General features: G+C 41.5%; 1 protein-coding gene across 2 annotated transcripts in view; it reads left to right on the plus strand.

The window, feature by feature from the left end:
- The window catches only part of LECT1 (leukocyte cell derived chemotaxin 1), a 32,260-nt gene extending 20,651 nt beyond the window's left edge, over window positions 1-11,609 (plus strand). Inside the window, exons 5-7 of one of the 2 annotated variants that reach the window (XM_006837601.1) lie at window positions 1,496-1,649; window positions 6,695-6,861; window positions 11,394-11,609. In XM_006837601.1, the coding sequence (XP_006837664.1) occupies window positions 1,496-1,649; window positions 6,695-6,861; window positions 11,394-11,609 (537 nt within the window). The remainder of the gene's footprint in view (window positions 1-1,495; window positions 1,650-6,694; window positions 6,862-11,393) is intronic. The other variant, XM_006837602.1, reaches the window with a different exon arrangement.
- Window positions 11,610-11,906: the final 297 nt, after the last annotated feature.

The following is an 11,906-nucleotide window of genomic DNA, read 5'->3' on the forward strand; positions in this document are numbered from 1 at the left end:
CTGGGAGTAGCAGAAAAGTAGGCTTAGAGTGATTTAAACAAATAGGGGTTTATTGGTTTGTTTCCACCATAAGCAATGTGGAGGGAGACAGATGTAGGCATCAGTTCAATAAATAACATCTCTGTGATTTTCTGAGCTTTTCCTTCCAGCTCCAAACATAAACCATGTGTTTAAGCCAGGACGTCAGGAAAGAGTTGGGCAGTGCCAACCATGACTTCTACTTCACACAGGAAAAGCAGAAGACTCTCAGCCCCCAACGTACTCGTTGGCTAAAAACTATCATACAGGCACCCTTAGAAAATCTGAGAAAACTGGGGAGTCTGAGACAACAAGTGTCTCTCCTGAGGCTGGGCACACTGCTGTCTCAACAAAACCAAGATGGGGTTGGCAGGGAATAGGAGGAGGGAAGGAGATTGGTTGACAATTGCAAGTATGCACCACAATACTTAATATTCTTAGCTTGTCAGCTGCATATACAGATATATAGATAGATAGATACATTATCCCAATCGCCCCAGACTTCCACACACACTTTAGATTATGATGGTCAAGATTTATGTGCCACTTACTCTCATAAATTTTCTATCAGTTTTGTATAACTTTGAAAAGTTGCTATACTCAAAAAGCATTCATTTCCTGGATGGAGCCATTTAACTGAAGGAAAGTAACTGGGTAACCTGAATATTAGCTTCCTCTAGTAACTTTAAGTTGTTTTAATGCAGCCATAGCCTGAGGGAAAAAGCATAAATGATGTGCTACTTTTGGCTGATAATAGAGAGAAAATGTTTAATTTTGCCAACCGATTGCGAGCTAATAAATACAAGAAAGGAACAACTTGGCAAAATGAATATGTCTCCTGGGTTATCAAACCAGTCTCAGCATCTCACTGTAGAAGAAAATCAGGGTTTTATCTTTGAAATCTCAGGGGTGTGCTTGGTGTGAGGAACCTCTGAAGTATTGTTGTGTTGGAGCTGGGAAATGTAGAGCTGGTTGATGTGAAATAACACTTTGAACTAAAGACATTAAAGAACCAATCATTTGCTTCGTCCATTGTTGTTCAGAAGCTGCAGAATAAAAACCCCAAAGGATTTTCACTTCAAATGAAGGGTTCCTCTGGCCTTCATGAAATTCCAGAGTCCACGCAACTGCTTTTCCTCTAAAACATCTTTGATCAAAAACATCAGATTAACCTAAATCTCAAAGTTGGTATCAAGTAATTTTCACTTCAACTCGGGACACTCCTGTTCATACACCACATCTATCTAAAGGCAGGGTGGCATTAGTAGGTGAGGAGACACTCTCAGCTTCGTGAAGAGAGCTACCAAGAGAAGAGAGTAGAACTTCAAAGTGCATGGGGGTGGGCGTGGGCACTCCGGACACACAGCGTCCTCATTAGGTTCCTAGAAGGCAGAATGATCTTTTAGTAACACTTGAGTCTTACTAAGTAGCAGATTGTCCTCTGTACCCAATGTGTTTTGTTTTTACTTACTTACAGGAAGGCAAGGTCATGCCAGTTAAATTTGAAGAGAACTCTCTGATCTGGGTGGCTGTGGACCAGCCTGTGAAGGACAGCAGCTTCCTGAGTCCTAAAGTCCTAGAGTTCTGTGGGGACCGTCCCATCTTTTGGCTTAAACCCACATATCCAAAAGGTAATATTTTAAATTCTTGTAATGCTGCCTGGAGAAGGGTAGGAGGAAGTTGGTGGTTCCATGGGAGAATCCTTACTTTCCAATCAGGAGACCCGGGTTCGATTCCTGTCCAGTACCACACTCCTATCAGTGAAGTCTTGCGTGTTGCTATGAGGTTGAAAAGGTTGAGGGGAGCTTCCACACGGAGACAGACTGGGAAGAAAGGCTGACAATGCGTTTCTGAAAATCAGCCAGTGGGTACCCTGTGGGTCACAATGATCTCCACAAATGATTGTGGGGATGGACAGAACTGGGCAGCATTTCATTCCTTCGTGCATGGGGTAACAACACTGCTGGGAATTCTCCCCATGTGTGTGAGGTTCCTCTGAGCCCCTGCACACACCGCTCACAAGTCTGAACCTGTTAACAAGGAAGAGAAATCAGGATGCATGCAGCAGCGTCTCCTAATTAGCCTGACCAATAGAAGTGAAGAAAAATGACGGCACTTGAATGTTTTGCGGAATGGAAGGAGCAGCAGGGTTAACAGGCAGTAGAGCTGGGAGATAGAGCTCTGTGGCACTACTGGGGGACTTTATTTACAACACTTCTCCTGCCTTCTGCTCAGTCCCTTATTCTCAGTTGTTTGCACCTTCAATTTTACTTATTTTTGATTCCTAAGGCATAGGAACAAGGGACCAAAAAGCTCTCAGAGGGCTGGATCTTTATTATGTTCAAACCTAGAATTATGGAGTCCTGGTGTGGCGCTGTGGGCTAATGTTTCAGACTGCAAAGTTGTTTGAGCTGCAACGTCAGTGGTTCAAGCTCACTAGCTGCTCCTTAGAAACCCTATACAGGGTCGCTATGGGTCAGAATTGACTCAATAGCACTGAACAACAACAACAAAAGCTGCTGTGATTATAGACTGAGATTCCTCAAGTTCAAGGCTTGAAGGCCAGCTTCCAAGTTTGGGTGAAAATAAAGACGTCCCTGGCCTCAGAGCTAAGAGATGCTTGAAGGTGGTGAAGGGTAGTGAGCCGATGGGTTTTGCTGTCTTGTCCCCAGGTGCTCACTCACTCCTGATTTCCACTGCAGTCACCACACTGGGTCCCCAAAGGCCTTGTTTCGAGCTCTGCCTCAAATATGGGAAGCAAGGCCTTTCTCCCAGCACAGCTGAGATAGGCTGTTAACTTCAGAAAGATTTTACTAACCAAGATGGCGCAGCACAGGCATAAAACACAAGTATGGAAACCCTCAGACTCAGAAAGTTCCAGAAGTGGAGATGTAAACTGAGCCCAGTACTCCCTGATTCTTCTACCCTTCCTTAGAATCCAAGAAGCTACCTGTGAAAACTCTCTGTGGCTTTAAAGCACACTCGCTGCTGCTACTGCCGTTGTGTGCCGCAGATTTGAAGGATGAATGAACTGTGTAAGAGGCTTGTCCAGAAAATGAGGGGGGAGAGCTCTCCATGGGAGCAGAGTTGGAGTCTCTTGTCCTTGGCTGGAGGAGGGGACATGGTATTGCAGAAGTGGTTCGTGGCTAGTGGAAAACAAGAACTTGGCACGTGACTCTAGAATTCTGAGTTCACTGAAGCAGAAAGCAGAAAGCAAAAGCATAACCCATTTGGCAACCCCCTCACCAGCCCCTACTTTTTGTGGTAGACACTGCTTACTGAGCATGCACTGTTCTCTCCCCTGCGCCTGCACACGCCTTCTAAATCCATTGTTCCAGAATGGCACTCTTATCCAGGCTTTGGAACACAATGATTTTTTTAAAAACCAAGCCCACTCTGCTGTGTAGGTGGTTCTGACTCACAGAGACCCTGCACAGGGTATCTGAGACAATCTTTACAGGAGCAGAAAGCCTCTTCTTTCTTCTGAAGAGCAGCTGGTGGGTTTGAACTGCTGACCTTGCAATTAGTAGCCTAATGCCTAACCACAGCGCCTTCAAGGCTCCTACTGGAACACAGTGTTGTTGTTCCTAAGTGTCATCAATTCAGTTCCGACTCATAGTGACCCTGTAGAGAGATTCCAATGAGAGGCTGTTGTACTTGAACTACCAACCTTGTGGTTCAAACCAACCTTGCAGTCCAGTGCATTAACCCGCAGCACCAACACCAGCATGCCATTGGAACACAATAGGACTTGGGAATTTATAGGAATAAATTAGCCATGGCAGAATACACAAATTCAAGCAGTGCCTGGCACATAATCAGGGCTCAGAGGCCATCAGTTCCTCCCCTCCCTTTTGCCTGTGTCTGGGTGCCATTCACAGCATCCGCGTGACTGATGATGGCCTGGTAGGCTTATGGAACTAAGGGCAAGGGATGCTGGAACCTACAGTGGGAGTGGGGGCTTATCTGCTTAGCTGTGCATCCCAGGTGCCTAAAACAGGGCATCATAGGTGTTCAATCAGCGGTTCAAACCTACCAGCCACACCTCAGAAACCCTATGCAGGATCACTATGAGTCGGAACATACTTGACAACACTCAATAACAACACCTAATAATCAACCCTTTCAAGAGGCAGCATTTGATCAAGAACCAATAGTACTGAAAGAAGTTGTTCAAGCTGCAATGAAGGCACTGGCAACAAACAAGCCTCCACGAATGGATGGAATATAAATTGAAATCTTCAACAAAACTGATGAAGCACTGGAGGTGCTCATTCATTTATGCCAAGAAATTTGAAAGATAGTTACCTGGCCAACCAATTGGAAGAGATCCATATTTGTGCCCATTCCAAAGAGGTGACCCAACAGAATGTGGAAATCATTGAACAATATGATTGATACCACATGCACGTAGAATTTTGCTGAAATGAATTCAGAAACTGTTCACCAGTAATTTGACAAAGAACTGCCAGAAATTCAAGTCAAATTCAGAAGAGCACATGGAAAAAGGAATATCATTGTAGATGTCAGATGGATCTTGACTGAAAGCAAAGAATACTGGAAAGATGTTTACTTGTGCCTTATTGACTATGCAAAGACTTTAGACTGTGTAGATCATGACAAACTATGGATAACATTGCAAAGAATGGGTATTCCAGAACACTTAATTGTGCTTATACAGAACCAGTATACAGACCAAGAGGCAATTGTTAGAACAGAACAAAGGGATAATGAATGGTTTAAAATCAGGAAAGGTGTGCCCCAGGGCTGTGTCTTTTCTCCATACTTATTTAATCTGTACATTGTGTAAATAACCCAAAAAGATGGATTTATGAAGAAGAACGTGGCATCAGGATTAACAACCTGTGATATGCAGATGACACAACCTTGCTTGCTGTACATGAAGAGGGCTTAAAAATCCTCACCACGGGACCAAGAAATAACATCATGATAGAGAAAAGATTGAAATTGTCAGACTTCATTTTGCTTGAATCCACTATCAAAACTCATGGAAGCAGCAGTCAAGAAATCAAACAACGTAATGCATTAGGCAATGCTACACAAGACCTCATTAAAAGTGTTCAAGAGCAAAGATGTTAGTTTGAGGATTAAGGTACTCCAGACCCAAACTATGGCATTTTCAATAGCTTCGTATGCATATGAAAGTTGTCAATAAATAAGGCAGTAGAATTGATGCATTTGTGTTATAGTGTTGGAGAATATTGAAAGCATCATGAATTAACAAATCTGTTAGGAAAAAGAACAGCCTCTGCTCCTTAGAAGCCAGGATGGTAAGACTTCATCTCTTACTTCAGACATATTATCAGGAGGGACTAGTCCCTGGTGAAGGACATCATTCTTGGTAAAGTGGAGGGTTGACTAAAAAGACTAAGACCCCCAGTGAGATGGATTGACACAATGGCAGTAGTAATAGGCAGAAACATTAACAATTGTGAAGATGGCATAGGACTGGGCAGTGTTTGGTTCTATTGTGCACAGTCGCTATGAGTCGGAACCAATTTGACATCACCTCACTACATACAAGTGCTTATTATATGCCAATATTATGTAAAACCTTTCAATACTGATTCTCATTAACCCTATCACTATTCTGTGAATTAGATAGTATTATGATTCCCATTTTACAGATGAGGAAACTGAGGTTCAGAGTTGCCAGAGCCCATGCTACGTGATACTTTAAACTTTGGTTACACAGAAGCTGTAGGGTCAGTGAGGCAGGTGGTGAAATCCAGTGCTGGACTGGTAACTGAAATTCACATTCTGTTCCTATTCTGTGATGCTCTTGTAAGAAATATCTGCTTTTTACAACCCATAGACTTGGTTGAGAGAATCAACCATGATAATATTATCTCTGTAACATTGTATAATCTCATTAGGAATCCATAGAGCTGCAAGTAACAGAATACCTAATGAATAGTGTCTTAAACAGGTTGATTTTTATAATATAATCAAGTCTGGCAGTGGGCTTTTCTGGTGTTATCCGATACTCAGTGATTCCATCAACTCTCTTCCTTGCTTACTACCTTGCTACCTGAAGCAGGTTACTTATCATCCGTATGCCTTATCACTTCATACTCATGAATTGGTTCCAGACGACACATCTAGTTCCAAGAAAAGAAAAGCAGAGTAGTCCTATGATGTCCCCCTTGATCAAGAAGGCAGACTGCACCAGCACATTCTGCTTATGTCTGACTGGCCAGGGATGTTTCAGCTAGTCACTACTAATTGCAAAGCAGGCTGGGAATATGAGCAGTGTTGTACTTTCTTGGTGTCTCTAACAGAGGCAGACCAAGAAGAAAGGGGTTGAGCATGGATGATTGCCAGCTAGCTGTATCTTACAAAACCAAACTCTGGTTACCTGTATGTTTAACTCCTACCAAGACCCTAAAATATGCTTTATTTTTATTAATTTATCAGTACAGAATTAGTGTCTTGGTGTGGTGTTTTAGGATAAGCACTAGACTGCTCATCGGAAGTGGCAGTGGTTCAAACCTACCAACTACTTCTTGGAAACCCTATACAGGTTCGCTTATGAGTTGGAACCAACTTGAGGGCACTTAACAAGTCATGTATATGATATACCCGTATGCTTTTCTCCCTGGTATATGTACTATTTTCCTTAGTTATTAAATTAATTTATGGAAATTTTTTGCAGAAATCCAGAGAGAAAGAAGAGAAGTGGTAAGAAAAATTATGCAGCCTACTACAAGAAGACCAAGCAGTGGAACACGGGGCAGCCCAGGCCCTGGGAGACCAAATAATGAAACCAGACCCAGTGTTCAAGAGGATTCAGAGCCCTTCAACCCCGACAATCCTTACCAGGTGAGTACAGGGGATCTGTAAATGCATTCAACAGAGCAAACATGGTGATATTTCTACTTGAGGCTTCAAACATATAGCATGCAACTGAGACTTTTGCTCAATTATTTTATAAATGTGAAGGGGTTTCCAAAAGTTCATAGAAAAATGGAATGAAAAGATAATGGAGTTTCCCACAATTTTTTTGAAGGTCCCCTCATCCATCTTCACTTGCTGTTGGATTTGTAATTGAGGGTAGGAACACGTATGTTGCCTCTGTAGTATCAAATCCTGATTAGCTGCAAGCCTTATTCAGGTTTGGGTTTTTTTTGTTTTTTTTTTTGGGGGGGGTTGTTTTTGTGTCACAAGCAAATCCATGCAAACAAATTCCTATCAAAAATTTATTTTTAAATGTTTCCCAGACTGTGTCCTGGAATTGACACATGGATTTCATGCATTCTCGTTCTCCGTTTATGTCCTTCTTAACCCTCAGTTCATCTGTGGAGTGCCTGATCTTTTCCAGGCCCTGTACACACGACTTAGTCATAATTTCTGCCCTCAGGGGTTCAGTCCAGCCAGGGAGACAGATGATGCAGACATAGAATGCAACATTGAAAGATGGTGTTTGTCATTTTGACACTGAAGTGCTAAAAAGTTCTCAAGCCTTCAATGAATTATTTACATTACTATACTTTCCAGGGAGTGAAAATAAAGTATTTGTAGCTAGTTTAATTGAAAAAAACAACTAGATACATATGTACCCTCTCCTCAGTTATTAACTATCTTATTTGACATTGGTTATTTACATTAATAGTAAAAAAAAAAAATCTATTTTTCACATTAACAACATACATTAACGAATGCCAAGCTACAAGGCAAGAATAACACTAGTTACCATGGTTATGTGCCAATTTGGCAAGGCTATGATTCTTTGTTCTTTGGCAGTTATGTCATGAGTTTTGTAAAATTTCACATAACGCCAGTTTTCACATAATGACCTGGTCTCGGGAACCTAACCATGCTGGTAAGTGAGGAGAGTGTATCTTTTTTAAACAGCACAGAAGGGCAAACAGCCCTTCCACCCAACATCCTTCCCAAAGCAACCTACTGGCAATGACTATTCACCCAACTTATTTGCATAAGAACATACACATTAAGTTAAAAAAACACAAAACATATGGTACTTTGGTACCTTGCTTTCTTTCCTGTTGTAATTCAGCATTTTGGAGATTTCTAGATCTCACACCTCATTTATTATCATGGCTACATAGTATTTCTAGTATTTCATTGTGTAGATGTTGTTACTAAGCGCCATGGAGTCAGTTACAACTTCTAGGGACTCCACCTAGGGTTGAGGCTTTTATCTTTTATGGAAGCAGAAAGCCTTATCTTTCTCCGGAGAAGAGCCTGGTAGGTTTGAACCACCAACCTAGTGGTTCGCAGTCCAGTGGTAATCCTATGGAGCCATGGGCCGATGTACTGAAATTTAACTAGGTTCATTCTCTTATGGACATTTCCCTTTCTCTTGAACCTTGTTCATGCTTCATAAGTAATTGCTGCCGTCAACCACCGTTAAGTTGATTCTGACCCATAGCAACCCTGTATAGGGTTTCTGAGGAGCAGCTGGTGAGATTTAACCTCTGACCTTGCAATTCAAACCGACCTTGCAGTCCAGCGCGTTAACCCACAGCACCACACCAGGACTCTCCATAGGTAATGGGATTCAATGAGTTATTGTATGTTAAGCTTTAAGCACAGCGCCTGGCACATAGCGTGCACTCACACACTCAATGTTAGCTACCACTATTATACCGCTTGTACATTTGTGGGAGGATATCCTTAGGTTAAATACTAAAGCATGGGCCTGCTAGGTCAAAGTAAATGAGTTTACATTCTAATGTTGTTAAGTACTGTAGAGTTGGTCCCAACTCAGTGACCCTGCACAGGGTTTCCGAGGCTGTAAATCTTTACGAGAGCAAAAAGCCTCATCTTTCTCCCGCGGAATGGCTGGTAGTTTCCAACTGTTGACCTTGAGGTTAGCGAGGGTGCCAAATTGCCTTCTAACAAATTAATCAGTTACACACCTGCAAATAAATAGTAATGAAAAGGCCCCATTGACTATCCAACTTTTTTATCCTTGCCAATCTCTTGGGTGTAAAATTGCTTCATCTTGCCAGCCTTTAATTATGTGTATGCTGTCATTTGTGTATGTTTTTCTGTGTAGCCAGTTCAGTCCTACAGTTTGTCATGTGTTGCAAATTTATTTTCTATTTTATCATTTTAGACTAACATATTTTTAGAGATTTAGAGCAAAATAGTATTTTCTAAATAACTCAAGGCTTATCAGAACATTCAGGACTCCACAATACTTCAATCCCAAAGCTCAAAGAATAATAAAAAAGTAAAATCGGAATAGGCAAACCAATTTTAATATAGCTTATCCCCCAGGTGGCTGGGCTGGCTGAATCTGGTTCAAGGGAAGAGGGTATCAGCGCCCTGCAGGAAGGCAGGATGTGACTTTGTCTGCCCTGGGTCTAGACATGTGATCATATTCCTTGAAAATCTCCCCTTACATCCATTTCTTTCCCTCTTCATGACCACAGTTCATTTAGTCAAGAAGAATCTTAGCACCACCTGAGATTTCTCCCAGCTCTTTAATCCTACTGCATCCTAGTCATGAGATGAGAAATGTCTCACCACCAGGCCCGCTCCCTGCCCCAGAGAAGTCAGATGTGTTAATGACGTGGTTATCTGTGTTTGCTTTCTCAGATGAACCAAATTCAGGAGATAAGGGATAAAAAAAGGAGAGACCCTGGAGAATACAAACTGATGTCAGACAGCAGGGCAGTACAGGGTAGTGTGGTAACAACAGGGGAGAGTTCAACACAGGCTTTATCAAATGGTCTTTAAGTGGGAATTGTTCATCAAGTTAAGTGTGATAGTGCAGGGAAACATAGTGTAGGAAAATGGTCCCACATTTTGGAGATACATTATAATGCACTTATGTGTGAAGTATCACAATTGTCTTCCAATTCTCTTAAAATTTCACTTCAGAATTTACAATACTTCAGAAAAAAAAGATTGAGAAAAGGTTAACAAGAGCAAAATCTACAAGTTTATCTGTGCTCAGTACACAATTTCCTCTTCAACATGTTTGAAGTTTTTCACAATAAAATGTTCCACCCTCCAGTGAAGACGAAAGGTATTGGGTTGTTATACTGGAAAAGGTGGTTCCTGGGCGGTGCACATGTTGTGTACTCAGCTACTAACTGAAGAGCTAGCTGGTGGTTAGAACCCACTCAGGGGCATGGTAGAAGAAAGGCTTGGAGATCCGCTTCCATAAAGATTACAGTCAAGCAAAGCCTGTGGAGCACAGCTCTGCTCTAGTACAGAGGGTTGCTGTGAGTCAGAACTGATTCAGCTGCATCACGCTTAGAATTTGTCATTTATGCTTTAAATGCTGCTTACATGGATGCCAGGATTTATATTACAGAAACGAGCTTCCTGGCAATGTGATTCAATACCATAGCAAAGAGCAACAGAATCTGTAGTCTTAGAAATATTTGAAAAGTCAGATTTGCAAATTAGGCAGGGGGCAAGTCCCTCCCCAAGCCTTGTGATCCATTTTTCCAGCAGTAACAATGGAACGTTTTGTAGATGATTTTTTTTGAGTTTTACTTTTAATTTATACTAAAATAGCATGCATTAAAGGAACAAAAATTTGGAGACATAGATTCATATATTTGTTAATTGAAATTAGGATAAATAAGACTCAACAATAATTTAATCACAGCCCTGGCTTTTCTTTTAAAATAAACAGCTTTTCTGGGACTTATTAAGTGTTGAGTTGATTCGGACTCATAGTGACTCTGTATAGGGTTATACATGATTTTTACTTCAACATAATTCCCTGTTTATGGACTTGTAGGTACTTCATACATAAACTAGAAGTTTATGGTCTGGAGTTCTTAGCACCTTTTCCTCTGAGTGTTACAAATTCCATGTCCCCATGGAGCTAGCATCCTATTCTGTTGCAGGCAGGAGAAATGAAATGATCTGACAGTATTCTTAGGCCAGTACAACTGGAACTGAAGTCTGTTGTTTGCCTGGATCAATGTGTTTCAAAATATGCTCCCAAGGGCCCTAGAAGCCATTACTACAAGATGGCACCAGATTCCCACTGACTTAAAATTACTTGTGACAGATATGCTACTTTTAAATTATAATGCTTCCTTTTTGTTTTGCTATTTAAAACCAGTTAAGTCACTACTTGAGCGGTAACCAAGACTCATTAAAGGCATGCAAAAACTTCAGGGTATCATTTAAACACAGACACACCAACTGCCTCACAGTGACAAATTAAGCAGGTGAAAGTTTCATAGACTCAGAATAATACTGAATGAGGGCAGGTTTTAGGCCTGAAAACTCCTCACTGTACATACATTATGCTGATTTCTGGTAGCACTGAAAATGTCAGGATCTTATTTTAAAAACCATGTGCATGTTGTTAAGGCTTCCCATTAGAAGAATACCCAAATCATTCTCTCATTTTGTAGCAGCAGGAGGGTGAAAGCATGACATTCGAGCCCCGGCTGGACCATGAAGGGATCTGCTGTATAGAATGTAGGCGGAGCTACACACATTGCCAGAGGATCTGTGAGCCCCTGGGAGGCTACTCCCCATGGCCTTACAATTACCAAGGCTGCCGTTCTGCCTGCAGAGTCGTCATGCCATGTAGCTGGTGGGTGGCCCGCATCTTGGGCATGGTGTGAAATCACTTCATATACCGGGTGCTGTGAAGTAAAAATTAACTGAAGAGGCAGCCAAAGCAGGAGGTATATCTTGATGCTGAAGAACCACAAGTATTTTATACTCAGTCTGAGAGGGATTATTCTAGACACCTTAAAAATAATACTCCTCAGTTGCTTTGAATTTGATTCAGTATGTGCAAATGTACTGAAAGGGTAGTTTGATTTGAATCCTTTCATTATTTACTAATTTTTCTTCTTTGCTTTGCCAATAAGAGCCTGCTTATAAGCTTTCCTAAGCTATTTTGAAATAAACATGAG

The sequence above is a fragment of the Chrysochloris asiatica genome, unplaced genomic scaffold (genome assembly GCF_000296735.1).
Source record: "Chrysochloris asiatica unplaced genomic scaffold, ChrAsi1.0 scaffold00022, whole genome shotgun sequence".
In the NCBI taxonomy this organism is placed as follows: Eukaryota; Metazoa; Chordata; class Mammalia; order Afrosoricida; family Chrysochloridae; genus Chrysochloris; species Chrysochloris asiatica.